Below are 16,002 nucleotides of genomic sequence, written 5' to 3'. Positions count from 1 at the left end.
AGATCAAGAGTCACATGGTCTACCAACTGAGCCAGCCAGGTGCCCCTCTTTGAATTTGTGTTTTATAAGTGAAGTCCAATGGGACAGTAAAGTATCCACGTGAATAAGCAGAGAGCACAGAGAATAATGCAATGTGCATGCTTGCTTATTCCTAGGATCCTTTTCATATAGACAATCGGCGATGACTCATGAGTGCAGAATTAGTAGCCCCACAAAGTCTGGGAGATCACCGAGTTTTGAAGCAAGCCACAAGCTAAGCACGTTACATCCAGGACTGAGTCGGCATGTGCGGAACCAGCCTCAAAGAAGACACGTCCGCCCATCCTAACCAGAACTTTCTTCAAGAGCAGAAAGAAGACACCCATGCCCTAAGAAACACAAATGACCAAAACCAAACCCTATTATACCCTTTTTTCCTCAGGTCACTTCCCCGCCCTGGCCCACCACTGAAAGTGAGAACAGAGAAGGAATGCAGAGGACAGAATCCCTCGACTCCTTTTTCTCTCAGCTCTTCCACATTCATCAGGTAGAGAGTGTTGGTGGAATGTGTGCAAATCAAGGCATGATATAAAATAATTCGACTACTCTGCCCAGCATCCTCACTGTTCTAGTAAAAATGAAACTTATATGCAGGTAGGCATTACTGACTATGAACTGCGTGATTCCACGTCCTAGTGAAATGGTCCACGATTTGTCTCTAAAATGGGCATAATGCGATGTCAACATGAATGGTACAATTCATGCCAATAATCTACAGTTTTAGGTTTTCTTACTTTAGAAAGACATGAAATAGCAAATAATAAATTCTACGACGCATTGAGAGAGACAGACCATGGAACTAAGAAAAAAGTTTTTCATGGTATTTTCCCCTCTGCTTTTTGGGAGGGTTCTTGCATTTTCCTTTTGCATTGGACCCTGTAAACCGTATCCAGCTCTGTTCCTGGACTTTGCGGCACACGGAGATGGAACTTCTGATCAAGTAACAGGCTCTGCGTTGGTCTCTGATCGTCTGGTTTGGTTCTGGTCTGGGGCTGACGGAGGTGTCATCTGCACTGTGGAGAATCAGTTTTGTTCCTAACGCTAGAGTCCATGATCCTGGTTTATGGTGTTGGTCCTCAAATTCCGCCAGGATTCCAGGTTCTGCATCTCCACCTAAGGCTGGTCCTAATTCTCCCAGTCCTCCTCTGACGGCCCATCTGAGCAGAATCTTCTAGATGCTCTGCTCACCATGCCATGCTGACTTTAGCTCAGGCTCTCTCTCCAGGCACCTAGCTCTCCCAAACATTCATCACACTCTGGCCTCACACTGGCCCAATGGACAACTTCCTCAAGAACAGTGGTTTTCAACCCTGGCGACAGACTGGATTCACCTGTGAATTGTTTGCTTGTTTGTCCTTTCCCAATAATCAAAAGCAGTGGGATTGAGAACCAATACACTAGAGTATTACAGCCTCTTACGGCTGTATTTGGAAACATGGGCATGGCCCTGGTTTCTCTGCATGTGTCTATAAGCCGCCCCCCCAACCCCAAACATACGAACACAAGATGAGGACGAACGAGCAAGTTGATGTTCTATGTCAGTGTCCCTCCTTCCTTCTCCGGCCTAACTGTGCTAGTGGGTGGGATAGGCTTTCCCCCTCTGTGCAGACAGGGAATGCGCCAAATTACATCCCAAGCTCCCTCCATGTACAGGTAGTCTACTGAAACTAGTAGCCCTCAGGCCATCACATCACCTGATGTGGACCACAGGCTGAGAGGCTGCACGAGAACTTCAGCGTGAATGGTGCCACCCAGTTTGAACATGCAGAGAGAGAAGGGAGGAGACCCCAAGTCATGAGAATCCCAATTTCATGGTCTGGTGGAGGATGAGCCTCGAAAGATGCTGGGAAGCCACCGCTGGACAGCTTCCTTTCCCGCTTCATTTGTGGACGTCCTTATGAAAATGGCTACTGTAACAGCCGTGAGTGGACATCTACTTCTGACTCTGGGACGGGGGAGTCACAGAGCAACGCGGTCAAGAACTGATCCTGGCTCTGCGGTCAATGGTCCCAAGAGAGTTAGTCTCCTGTGCCTCAGTTGGCCATCCTTAGTACGTGAGTGTGCTGTACGTGTTGACAGGGCTCTCAGGAATAGTAAACACACTGGTATTTGTGACGTGGTTAGAAGAGGCAAACTGCAAACACCACACAAGAGTATGTTAAATGAAGGAAAACAAACAGGACATCATGGTTTCCCACCAACAACATAAAACATGAAGCAAATACATACATTCAGAGGATTTTTGTGTTGCACAAGGTATCACAATGATTTGCCATTTGAACACAGGGTGGAAAAAAAAAAGTATGAGCCAAATATCAAGAAAATGTGTAAATAATGGAAACAATCCATGATTTCAATAACTACATGTCAACACCTGATGAAAATATAGCCTAGGTGGATGTTAACGTAAGTACTACATATAAGTAAAAGTGGGATCGCTGAATTGATGTGCCTGACTATTGTTATAAAAAGTATTTCTCTTCTAAAAATTAAGCAAAAATGTTATTTTCCTTTGTAACAAGGAAAATGAACTTTAATATTTGTCTACGTTCATAGAATGGTGAAATTAAATTTACCTACATTTATTTTTTCTAAAGATTCATTTATTTATTTTAGAGAGAGAAAGAGCACGTGGGCATGAGCAGGGGGAGGGACAGGGGAAAGGGATAGAAGCAGAGACTCCCCACTGAGCCTGGAGCCCAATGCACAACCAAGAGTCAGAGGCGCCCCCATGACATAACATTTCAATGTAATTAAGTTTAGGGCGCCTGGGTGGCTCAGTCTGTTAAGTCTCCAACTCTTGACTTCAGCTCAGGTCATGATCTCAGGCTCATGGCATTGAGCCTCGGGTCAGACTTCATGCTCAGTGGGGAGTCTGCTTGGGAGTCTCTCTCCCCCTGTGCCCACTCCCCCTCCCCAAAAAATAAATAAATCATTCTTTAAAAAATGAAATCTTGCCATTTCCAAAGACATGGATGGAACTACAAAGTAGTATGCTAAGTGAAATAAGTCAGAGAAAGACAAATACCGTATGACCTCACTCAAATGTGGAAGAAACAAAACAACAAAGAATAAAAGAGACAAACCAAGAAACAGACTCAACTATAGAGAACACAGTGATGGTTACCACAGAGGAGTGGAGGGAGATGGGTGAAATAGGTAAAGGTCATGAAGAAGTCCACTTATCATGATGAGCACTGAGTCATGCACAGAATTACAGAATCACTGCATTGGACACCTGTAACTAACATCACACTGTATGTTAACAATACTGGAATTAAAAACATAAAAAATATACATTTAAAAAATGTAAATGAAGTTAAATAAGTAAAATTTGGAGTATATGTACGTGCGGATGAAGGAAAATTACATTTCAGAATTACAAAGAGCCTTTTGAAGACCCTTAAATTTATGGTCTGTGTGGGATGTGTTCTATATTTATAGTTTTTTTTTTAAGATTTATTTATTTGAGAGAGCAAGAGACAGCATGAGTTAGGAGGGTGGAAGGGGCAGAGGGAGAGGGAGAAGCAGACTCCCCACTGAGCAGACAGCCTGATGTGGGTCTCGAATCCAGGACCCTGAGATTATGACCTGAGCTGAAGGCAGATGCTTCAACAGCGGAACCACCGAGGTGGCCCTACAGCTGCCTTTTAAGTGAGAAGTAAATCTGTGGCTATTCGAAAGACTATGATATGTAAGAAAAGCTAACTTTCTTAATATGGCACTTCAAAAGTATGTTAAGAGTGGGATCGTGTACCCCACGGTGAAGAGAGAGAGAATAAGATACTGGAAAGAAAGCCTGGTGCTTAACATGACAACATAAGTACAGCTAAGGGCCTTCCATGAGAAATTGACAAATGCGAAACTAATATTAGGCAGGCCTGCACCTGGAGGTAGGCTTCCCTAGGCAATGCATGTGGTTGGAATGACTTTGAACTTGCCATCTTCTCTCTTCAGAGAATGAATTCCATGTTTTCATTATTTTAAATATATGTGTCTATAGGGATCTAGGACGGTTCATCAGAACTTGAGAACTGTTTTCCCCTCGGGAAAAACTGCATCAGTCCATATAATTCAACAAAAATTACCATGTAGTACCATCACGTTTTATTAGTTCCTACTCTGTAGCCTGTGTCCTGAAAATTCAAGCCATAATAATGGAGATCTTGAAATTACAGCTGTCTGTTACATGGCAGGCTGGGTCCTTTTGAAGTTTCACTCTGACTTCCATTTCAGACTTCTGATCCATCGTACCTGTTCATTTTATACTGTCCCAAATACGGAACACATCTGTGTAGCGGGGGATTTCATTTTTATCTTAAAAATTCAGTGAAGATAACATAAAGAATGTTTTTGAAGGACACTTGGGTGGCTCAGTAGGTTAGGCATCTGCCTTCAGCCCCAGGTCATGATCCCAGGGTCCTGGGATCAAGCCCCACTTCAGGCTCCCTGCTCAGCAGGGAGTCAGCTTCTCCCTCTCCCCACCATTTACGTGTGCGCGCACGCTCTCTAATAAATGAAATCCTAANAAAAAAAAAAAAAAAAAAAAGTGTGTCAATTGTAATTTACAGCTTTAAAATAAAATAGGAGATATGTTAGTGAACACTTACTAAATGGTGACTTTTTTTTTTTTTTCAAAATGGCTTAAAATGAAAAGACATTTGGGATCACTTCCTATTCTGTCAAATGTTTTTGGTAGAACGGCATTGCCGTTACTGTCACTGCTGTCAAAAACATTTCCTAGCATCTCTTTCTTTGACCCAAGGGGTAAGATAAGATCCTTGCTACAACTCTTGAGTGTACTGCAGTTTCCTATAGGAAATTTATCACAGAGAAACATTTCCATCCGTTTATAGTGACTTTGCAAGCAACATACTAAATATCCCATAGAATTCAAAAACAAAGGCCAAACAATACTACTGCTAATTGAAAGCTAAACATTAATGCCAACTAACACTTACTGTACATTTAAACAGAACTAATATTGCAACTAACTTTTCAAGGCATCAAACATCACAGCTGTGTTATTTGTTTGGGGGAATACTCATCAGATGATTATGTACTGTACAGTTTTATATCACTAAAGAGCAAATAAATTTTCGTTTTATAGAGAGATTATAACTGCATTTTTCCTTGTGTTGACATCAACAAATATTTATTGACTACTATAGCGGATATGTTGACTTATTTATTTATTTAAATATTCTATTTATTTTGGGGGAGGGAGGGCGTGAACACAGAAGGAGAGAGAGAAGCAGAAAGAGTGAGCAGGAAGCCCAACGTGGGGCCTCCATCCCAGGACCCTGACATCACGACCGGAGCCAAAGGCAGATGCTTAACCGACTGAGCCACCCAGGTGCCCCGAATATGTGGATTTACACCGCCAGACTTCTTCTGAAGGAGGCCTGCCCGGCCAAGCCCATCTGGACATGGCAACGCTTTCAGTCCTCTCTGTCCCTTGCTTGCACAGCACACGCTCGCTCAGTCACGGGCCCACCTCCTTGCACAGGTATCCTCCACTTTTTGAAAGTTCCCATTACACCACTTCACTTTTACCGAAGACCTACATTAATACCAATGTTTGCTAACCAAATGAAAGAGGATTTTCACTTTTACAAAGAAAAGAGAAAACAGCATTCCACGTTTTGCAGCGAGCAGTTATAGCGGCTGTGACACCCCAGGCAGTGAGTGTGGCACCAGCAAGAGTGGCCCCCTGGAGCTCCTTCTCTGGAGACAACATTCGGCAACCAAGCCACCAGAGCCCTGAACTGAGTCTGCGAGCACCTCTGCTTTATCTCAATGTCATTTGTGCACCTGTTAGCAAGATGCGTCCTCAGGTATCAGATTTTTTACATTTGGGAACAAACATTTTTCCACGTAAATTAATGGTAATGGCTTCTTTGCTTTAAACCATTTCCGCTAATGACAGATTTCACAGGGATGTTCTACTTTCAAACAGCAGGAAATCTGTATTACAATAAGCTATGTTCACGATGACTCTGACTCATTCAGGGATAATCCTGTGATAAAGACAGAACCAGCAGGAGCCTTGGTTTCTAAGTCTGGAAGGTGGACAGTGACAGAAGAGGACGTGGGGCCACCGACCTCTTGGAGACGCCCTTCCTGCAGAATGAAACGAAATGAAACCCAAGTGCTTGATCCAGCCATACCTGCAGTTAGCCCTACCTCTAACCTTCGAGATTATTTCAACCGGCAATTCACTTCCTGCTTAAGCCAGTTAGACACCTGAAACATGCCAACTAAAGATGACCCCACGCTTACACATACCTACAAGTCCTGAGCTCTCTACTAGAAGCCGGCAAAAGCCAAGGAGTACAAGACAGTCCCACTCCAAATGAACTGACACACAGTGGAGGCAACCACATGTCTGCCAAAATAAAGTCATAAATGCTACGGCAATGCCTCATGCACCAAAAAAGAGGAAGGTATGGTGAATACTGACAGAAGGTGGCTGAATGTTATCCCAAACGATATAATGAGGCAGCAGAGCCTGATTTAGGCATTGACGAATAAGTAGGGTCTAACCAAATAGAAAAACCTACAAGGACATTCCAGCAAAAAAGAACAGTGAACTAAAGGAAGGAAGTTTATCTTAAGACTTTTTTCCCCTAATGCCTAACCCAGTCCTTGTCATATATGAGACACCAAATAGAGTTTAAAGAGTGAGCAAAGGCATAACGATAAATGATTAGATAAATAATTTCTTTGGAGTTAAGGCCTTCGTCAGTGACATGATGGCCTTTTACAATATTGCTCATGGAAATTATGCTCTCTTTACAATAACCTACTCTACGATACAGCTTCCAGGAAAAGTCATCATCAAAAAGAGTTACAGCTGTGATTGATAAGTGGAGAAAGGGTAGCTTTCATTAATTGCTAGGCTTGCTTTTTTTTTTTTCTTTCCCAGCTATGAACAAATTCTCTAAATGCTATAAATAAATAAATGTACAGTCATGAGGATTAAGGACTTCTACCATGTTTCAGTAAAATTACAGATATCTAAATATGAACACCACTTACAAATTCTGACCAGAGAAAGAACTGAAGGAAGTAACAAGGTTCTGAAACCTATGGCGGCCAAACAGCACAGCTCAGCACAGAATGAGTGCTTAATATTTTATTAATTCATTGCTGAAACCGTGTAGGAAAGATAGGTCTTTACACAGGGGGTGTTCTGGGATGAGGAGGACCTGGGCTGATAATCTCTGCATCCGTGTGGATGTGGGGAAAATGATTTAATTCTAAATTTTCACCTATTATATATATTTTTTCATTTTTGTTGCAAAAGTCATAGGAGACAAGGCGTATGAAGGACTGGCAGGTCAAGGAAGGTCAATAACTGAAGTCATTATTAATAATGTGATGCCAGTAAACAGGAGTAGATGCTCAGGAAAGGAAGGCATTTACAAATACGAAATAGGGGCGCCTGGGTGGCGCAGTCATTAAGCGTCTGCCTTTAGCTCAGGGCGTGATCCCGGCATTATGGGCTCGAGCCCCTCATCAGGCTCCTCCACTGTGAGCCTGCTTCTTCCTCTCCCACTCCGCCTGCTTGTGTTCCCTCTCTCGCTGGCTGTCTCTATCTCTGTCAAATAAATAAATAAAATCTTTAAAAAAAAATATGAAATAGACTAAAGTCTTTATTTTGTCTCCGTGAAATGAGGTGATTAGATAATTGGATGTTTTAGCAATTAGGGTGTTTCTTTTGATAACAGCAACAGTAATGTCTAAATATAGTACTCCACATTAAAAGAGAGTATTTTGGTAAATTTAATGAAGCTGAAGGCACCAAAGCTGACATTCTGCTTATCACTCAACAATTTAACTTACTTGACACTGACATTATTTCCCTAATAATCTCTTTCACTGTAAGAAAATCATTTGAAGGACAGCAAGGACGATTTCCATCTACCTGTACAAATTGTGGACCACAAATGTGGCCAGGTCAGGGGGTCAGCTGTTCTGGAACACAGTATACACAGCAGAGGACACGGATTTTCCTCTATTGCGCTTTTTAAAATATTTAGTACTCTATAATGCCTTCGGTACCCCAACACCACCACTTGCGTATCAAAGATCTAAACCTCTCCCCCATAAAATATATTAAATACACAGATTTTAAAAGATGTTCTGCTCTATCTTATGCTTACGTAGAGTATCCACCAGAAGTGCCATAATTGATTCCTATACCATAGTAGAAACACTCAGAAAATCTTTACCATCTCTATTGTTCAATGCAAACATATAGCACATTGGGAATATGCTGAATTAGAATGAAGCTTAAAAAATTAAATAAAATGAGCTTATAAGTCAATGTTAAATTTTAAAAATGTCTCTTTCATAGAAATAACTTGGCATTTAATTTCTATGCCATTTAAAGAAGACCTATAGACTATTATATATTCCTAGATGCATCCAACTATAAATAAATCACACTTAAGGACGTTTACTTGGAAATGTTTTCAGATGTTATCAAACATTTGTTATGTATGCATATATACATATGCAACAGAAAAATATATATAAAACATATAGTTTATGTATATTTTTTAAAAAGTATTTTCCCATTTAGAAAAGATGCACTTAGGGACGCCTGGGTGGCTCAGTCAGTTAAGTGCCTGCCTTCTGCTCAGGTCAAGACCCTGAGATCCCAGGATTGAGCCCCAGAGCAGGCTCCTGCTCAGTGGGGAATCTGCTTCTCCCTCTCTCTCTGCCCCTACCCCCTGCTCGTGTGTGCGCACCCACAAGCTCTAATAAATAAGTTTAAAATCTTAAAAAAAAAAAAAAAGATTCACTTAGTGTTCCTTTGAGTAGCTGGTTCTTCTAGCAAATTTCTAGAGAGAGAAAATGATCAGATGCAGTGGAAAAAGTACATCTCTTAGAACTGTTTTGCTTGCAAGATTTAAAAACTCGGTTCTTAACTACCTTCAGAAAGCAAACAGAAAAGAGTGGGTGCAGTGGAGCAGTCAGGGACAATCGTAGCTGAATCCCCAGGCTCAAGAAATGCCATCACACCTCACCCCTGCTTCTCTGTTTCTCAGCCCTGACTTCCCCTAGGCCGCTTTTATTTGGGGGCTGGCTCCCTCTGCGTGGTGGCATTGGTGACTGCTTGTCCCTCTTTAGAGAGAGGGATCCATGGGAAGGGATGCGGCCTCTCTCTCTGGGTTCAACTGGGAAGTTCTACTCCATGACTGCAAATGTGCTTTTCTCTGAATTCTATGGTGCTTTTAAAACAAGGGAATGTTTCAACTAGGCACAAAGGGCATGCCAACATTGACTGTTATTACATGAGGCCCCCCCCACCGCCCCCAAAAAGGGCACTGCTGGGTGCTCCAAGAGTGTGGCCACAGTCCCCTGAAATCAGGATCAGCACCCAAGATTCCAGGAGGAGGTGATGGGGTGAGGACTCCCTGAAAAGGAGGGAGGACAAGGGTGTTGCAGGGGCAATGATAGTGTGCCCGACAGAGGCATTAGCATGTGTTAAGGTGTTAAAACAGGAAAATAATAGTACACGCAGAGCAGACTGGAAGAAGAGATTTAGACTCAGAAATGTTGAGAGATGGTCCTGTCCTTGGGGCACAGGTGTGACAAATACCCCTTATTCTGTACCTCTTTATGGAATACACGATAAAATCTCGTGGGAAGACGCTGGGCACAGGGGAAGGAGAGTTAGGTTTAAACACTTTGTTTTCACGCCAGCTGTTTCTCTTCATTAAGGATCTCTAGCTCCCCGCTCACATCCAGAGCACCTGTGTGGCTCAGCAACAGCACGTGATCAGGTGTCTGTAATGATCCATCAACTGTCTCCCAGCCCATTAGTCTGCATCCCTCATGAGGAAGAACTGAATTCCCCTCAACTTTGCAAGCCCTGTACCAGCAAAGGGTTTGTTATACAACGAATGCTTAATAAGTGTTTGATAAATGGCTAAATAAATGAGTTCAAAACTGAATTACTAAGGAAAACAGAGAAGCAAAAACAAGCAAATGAATTAGTAAAAAAAAAAAAAAAAAAAGGTTCTTAAAGGGCAATTAAACTACTGTATACCCACAACAGTAATTTACTTAAACACAACATCCAAAACATATTTATTGATGATGTACCAAATGTTATGGCTGGCCCCTAAATTACAAAAACAAATGTGAATGAATCGGATATTCTTCCTTACCTTAGGGAGCTGAACGTTTTAATTAGCTGCATGTGAATATGATCAGGGGGACATGGGGGGAAAAAGGAGAAACTAATTTTTGAGAGTTTAAAATGGTAAGAATTAAGTTATGGAATTTTTTTTTTAAGATTTTATTTATTCATTCGACAGAGATAGAGACAGCCAGCGAGAGAGGGAACACAAGCAGGGGGAGTGGGAGAGGAAGAAGCAGGCTCATAGCAGAGGAGCCTGATGTGGGGCTCGATCCCAGATCGCCGGGATCACGCCCTGAGTCGAAGGCAGACGCTTAACCGCTGTGCCACCCAGGCGCCCCAAGTTATGAAACTTTTTGAACACTTTTCCTGTGACACTTACATGTAGTAAAATTTCACTCACCAGCAGTTGTGGTAATAGTGGTGATCTGATCTTCCTTTTCAGCAAGGGCTCCTGCAGTCCTGGTGTTCATCCAGGCTGCCCACTGACGACTGTTTCATCTTCGGAATCCACCTGCTGGCAGTGTCCAAACGCAGGACACGGCTGCCGTGCTACCACTGGTCCAGCTTCCGGCCCTGTGGACTCTTTCTCTCCCTGAACTTTCAATGCGACCGCATCACTGTAAGCCCAATCACACCACCAGCTAGACCAGGGCCTTCACAAACTTTAACGTGCATGGCCATCAGCTGGGACTCTGCTAAAATGCAGATTCTGCCTCAGGAGATCTGCTAGGAGACCTCGGATTCTTCCTTTCTAGTAAGTTTTCTGGAGGATGCTCTCATGGGAGTACCACAATCTTCCACAGAGTTACAGGACAGTGGGAGGATGCAAGAACCACGAGCTTGTCCTTCCGTATTTCCTCGATGTACACTCCCCCTTCCCTTCGCTCCAATTCTCATGGTAGCGAACAATTCATCAAGCAGCTGTGCCTTGCTTAGGCATTAGGGCGTCTTCAGTTAACAAAGGTCTCAGAAGACTATTTATGACAATGAACAGCAAAATGTCTTCCTTAGTCATCACATCCAGGGCCCTAGCTTACAGCTAGTGTTGTGGACCAGAGCCCAGGGCCTGGCATCCCAAAGACAGACAGAAAAAGCCCAGCGTACAGGCTATTTGGGGAACTCCCCTCACCTCCCTCATTTAAGTCAGGACGCTCACACATTTCTCGGATTCTCCTCCATAGCTTCCAAGTAAATCTGTCCTGAAACAAAGGGCCCTGGAGAACCTTCAACCAGGAACTCTGCGATTCCTCGCGGCGTGGTTATTAACACTAGACAGGAAGGTGGCTGACAGGGGACGTGAGCGGGCTTGGCCACCATGTAATGCTGTTGCTCAAGTCTATCCAGAGCCACCGGCGCCACCAAACGAAACAGAGGCCGTCTGTTGAAGGCCTGCTATGGGGCAGGAGCTTTCGGATTTAGCACCAGTTCGGACATTACCATCCCATTTTGCAGGTAAGTCACCTGAGAAGCTCTGAGAGGTTAGGCAACCTGCCCAAGGTCACAAAGCCTAAGGAGCCCGAGGATGCGGACGCTGCCCAAAGCTACGTCTGAGCTTTCCAATAACGCAAAGGCAAAAGGCATATATAGACCCCGAAAATGCTACTAGGCGTCTGGCCACAAGCTAGCACGTGGACCCCGCCCTCGAGCCCGGCGGGACCGCCCCAAGGGTGTAGAAAAAGGAGAAAAACCACTTCCGGGAGACAGACGCGAGGAGGGACAAGCGCTTCCGGTGCGCCGCGAATGAGGGTCGTTCAGGGTCAGCAAACTCGCAAGTGAGGGGCCAGACCGTAGGTGGCGCAAAAACGCGCGGGCGTACTAAGCCGCATCGCTACGTATCGAAAACGGCAGGACTGGAGACGAACTGTTGTCCCTTACCCGTGCCCGGGGACAGCCGGGTCAAGCGTCCGAATGCGCGCCGCCATGTTGAGTCCAGGGCTTTAAATAGTGTGGGCGGGGCCTAGCGGAGGCCTGCGTCGGCATGATGACGTCGCAGCCCAGCGCGGGTAGGCCCGCCCCGACTCCATCCGCGAGACCTTCGTGGGCAGGCCCTCCACGACCGTGGGCCAGCCTTGATGGGCGGGGCCCTGTTGAGTGACGTCCCGGCCCCGCCCCCCAGAGAAGGGCGGGGTATCAGTTCAACATGGAAGTGCCTCAGACCTGCATTGGTAGGGCGGAGCGCAGGGCGGGCGCGAGTCGGGCGGGGGGCGGGCTCTGGGCCGTCGCGGTTGCTCCCGGGGGTGGGCGGGTCGGAGCGGCCACCTCAGCACCGGGCTGGTGCGGCTGCGACCCCCGCCCCGCCCCCACCAGGCTCCCAGGCCGGTGCTGGGCCTGCGCATGCCTGCTGCCCTGATGCTGAGCTCCCCCACTCCACTCCAGTCTGCAGAAATTAAACCCAAACCGGGGCTCGGCTGCCGCGGCCGAGCCTATTCCGGAATAGAACAAAGGTCTTAGGCCCCTAAACTCAAGGCCTAGGCTCTGTGCCTCACCTGAACTCCCCGGACTGGAATGGGGGAGGGGCAGGGGGCGGGGAGGAGACCCCGGGGGCCTCCAGGTAAGCAACGTTGTGGCTGTACGATTTTATCCACGTGTTCACATCGGGCCCACTGAGGCTTCGGGAACACAGTTCCATCGTTAAATTGATCACAAGTAATCAGTTAGTGCGGATAACATTTCTTGGAGCCTTCAATTGCCTTCAATTGCCCTTGCCAGTCATGATCTTAGTTTATCTTGAGAAACTAGGCAATGAAATAAATATATTGCCTTGTTGAATAATAGCTTATTGCATTATGGAATAATTGTAAGCACCTTTTTTTTTGGTTTTGGGGTTTTAAAAAATAACATATACGGATGCTTGCAACGGAAGTGTGCGGCAAGGGAGGCAGGGACTTCTCCTGAAATGTAGAGATGCACTTGCAAAGAGCACGTGTGTCTTTTTGGAATTTGCTAGTGTCCAGCGATTTTACCTTCCACCATAGCAGCCGTCCCCCAAAAGGTTTTAAAAAGATCAAGAAAAAAGACTAAGTGCCTTGCCAATTGTAATTTGTTGATCTGTTTCTTGCCGGGTAATCAAATAGTCGATTGCATAATCTATGTGATGACTACAGAGGACATTTTTTTTAAAAATTAATGCAACTGTATTGGGCCAAGATGAGAGAGTAAAAAAAGTTTCCTTGAAAAATTTGCCTATTTAATGAGAGTTTCATTGACGATACTGTGTTTAGCACAGAAAATTTATATGAAAACAAAGTCTTGGAACGATGAGACAGGAGACAACACACCACGTGTAATAAACGCCACCAACTTCACAGCATTTTTGTTTTCTGTATCATCAGTGTCGCAGCCGGAATGAAGCACATCAACTTATCATTTGCAGCATGCGGCTTTCTGGGCATTTACCACTTGGGGGCAGCATCTGCACTTTGTAGACACGGCAAAAAGCTCCTCAAAGAAGTCAAGGCCTTTGCAGGGGCTTCTGCGGGATCCTTGGTTGCTACCGTCCTGCTAACAGCACCAGAAAAAATAGAGGTAATGAAGTGGTAACCAGGCTGCGTTCCTTGTCGGGAAATTAACACCGAGCGACGGCAAGAAGGTTAGCTCTACTAAGTTAACTGCAGAGAAATAATCCTTTGCCTGGGTAACGGAAAAGGTTAAGACTTTTCTTTCAAAATTTAATTATTACGGATCTGTCTTCTGGATTTGGGAAAGCTTATTTTGGATGACAGTGAGACAAGGAAGTAAAATGCCTTTTTAAAATTCCTGAGTGTGTATTTAGTCTAAAGATTCCAGCTCTGTTTCTTTCAAGCAAAGGATATTTCTTCTTTTTCTGATTGTGAGAACACCAGCCCTGTTTTCAAGGCCTGGAACACATGGCCGATAATGCTTTGTTCCCTCCCATTTACAAGCAGGTGTATAAAGAAAAATGTGGACCAGTAATTTCTATTAAGCAGAATGATAGAGATTTTGTTTGTTTTTCATTCTCACAGTTAAAAATTGTGAATTCCAAGCAGCTCATCCAGAAGTAATGAGAATAAGCCTTCATTACGTATTACATTTAATGCAATCTATGTTGTAAAAATGTTTTCTGCTTCTAGAAAGCAATCATGCATTTGCTGACTGGGAGAACTGTCTGCCATAGGTGCGGAATATCCTACCCATTCATTACTTACATACTCTAGTGGCTTTGAACGACAATTGAATTATAATTAACACATCCGTGCCCGAGGATAAATTTAAGTCACATTTGAAATGTCAAAACCACAAAATTTTAACATCCAGAATCTTGTTCTCATCATCTAGGATGAGCTGCTTATGAAAGAGAAACTGGATTTGAGGCAAGTCGTATGAGAATTCACTTATGTTTTCTTCCTCTCTTTGTACGGTTGCGTTATTGGAAACTAGAGAAGGGATGCAGTGTCCTACAGCTGCACAGAGTGAGAACCTGAAAGCAGTGAACGTAGACGAAAAGTGTGAACACCCCCCAAGCTAGCAGAATCCTACGGGTTAGACTGCAAGCGAGTTCCTTTCCAGAACTCTTGAGGCTGGTTACTCCTGAGGGGCTGTTTTCTCCTCGTCAGTGCCATCCTTCCTTTAGGTGGGGCAAATCCTTATCTTTGCCATTGAATAGACTTGGTTTCAGATCCTCAGATTTAGAAATGTATTAAGTGTAATTTAGAAGTAACGTGATTTGGAAATTCTGCCAAAATACAGCCACTTAACTAACATTCTGTGATGTTCAGACACTGATGGTTCCTCTGGATTTGAGACTTGATATCATATTTCAAGTCAGATTACCTGTTCTTGTATCTTTTTTTTCCGAAATCGGAGACCCTGTTGTATTGTGTAGTTGTGTCGGTACGATTGCGTGGGTTGTTGGGTTGGTAAAGGGGCAGGACTTACTGGGTGCTCACATTGGAATGTGCAGAATGATTCTCTGTATTTACCTGGAGCATCCTCATGTCTCCTTAGTCAAAATAAGCATCCTCATTTCTCCTTTGTCAAAATAAATTTCCAGCCAGTTGATTTAAGGTTATTTTATTTCTTTTCTTTTTAATACATCAGTTGTAGGATTGCTTTGAGATTTTTAGCAAACTGTTTTCTACTTATTCACATCCATGTTAGCTCAGCTCTTGCTGATGGTTCTTCGAGCTTTGTGGTGTTGTGACAAATACGTGAGTAATTAATCTAGTTCTGAGCTTATGCATGTATAATTAAGAGGAGCACCTGATGCCGGGTGTATTTTAGGTGGCAGGCAAATTTAGACGTCCATACCTAAGAGCTCAGCGCTGCCAGCCTCTTCTCAGCCCACAATTTGCAAGGCATGGTGTTAGATACAGTGGGAACACAAAGATGAGTAAGTCCATTGCTTAATAAGTTTCCAGTCTGGTCAGGGGAGTGTGTGTCTGTGTGTGTCTGTGTGTGGTACACGTGTGTGTGTGTGTGTGTGTGTGTGTGTATGTAACTAAAGTTAATACAAGAAAGTAGGTTAAGTGGGCAGGGTGGCCTAGTAGAAGGAGCACACATTCCCGACAGCAGGGCCGTGTCCATTCACTACCTCACAAACACAAATCTTTTTTTTTTTTTTTTTTTAAAGATTTTTATTAGTTTATTTGACAGAGATAGAGACAGCCAGCGAGAGAGGGAATACAAGCAGGGGGAGTGGGAGAGGAAGAAACAGGCTCATAACCGAGGAGCCTGATGTGGGGCTCGATCCCATAACGCCGGGATCACGCCCTGAGCCGAAGGCAGACGCTTAACCGCTGTGCCACCCAGGCGCCCCTCACAAACACAAATCTGGTTGTCTTACT

General features: G+C 44.2%; 1 protein-coding gene and 1 long non-coding RNA gene across 7 annotated transcripts in view; one reads left to right on the top strand and one right to left on the bottom strand.

Annotated features, from left to right (window-relative positions):
• The window catches only part of LOC109491041, a 557,171-nt gene extending 545,036 nt beyond the window's left edge, over nt 1–12,135 (bottom strand). For 3 of the 4 annotated variants that reach the window (XR_004622475.1, XR_004622477.1, XR_004622476.1), the window contains exon 1: nt 10,599–12,135. This is a non-coding gene — a long non-coding RNA (uncharacterized LOC109491041). The remainder of the gene's footprint in view (nt 1–10,598) is intronic. The other variant, XR_004622478.1, reaches the window with a different exon arrangement.
• A 170-nt stretch (nt 12,136–12,305) lies between these two features.
• PNPLA4 (patatin like phospholipase domain containing 4) overlaps nt 12,306–16,002 on the top strand; it is a 29,451-nt gene continuing 25,754 nt past the window's right edge. The window contains exons 1-2 of one of the 3 annotated variants that reach the window (XM_002929623.4): nt 12,306–12,363; nt 13,531–13,723. In XM_002929623.4, coding sequence (XP_002929669.1) covers nt 13,544–13,723 — 180 coding nt within the window. In that variant the 5' untranslated portion in view covers nt 12,306–12,363; nt 13,531–13,543. Of the gene's footprint in view, nt 12,364–12,418; nt 12,750–13,530; nt 13,788–16,002 lie in introns of those variants that run through there. The other 2 variants (XM_019810329.2, XM_019810328.2) reach the window with 2 other exon arrangements.

This window comes from Ailuropoda melanoleuca, chromosome X, assembly GCF_002007445.2.
Source record: "Ailuropoda melanoleuca isolate Jingjing chromosome X, ASM200744v2, whole genome shotgun sequence".
Taxonomy (NCBI): Eukaryota; Metazoa; Chordata; class Mammalia; order Carnivora; family Ursidae; genus Ailuropoda; species Ailuropoda melanoleuca.
The sequence above is the reverse complement of the archived record's forward strand: the minus strand, read 5'-3'. Positions and strand labels throughout refer to the sequence as shown.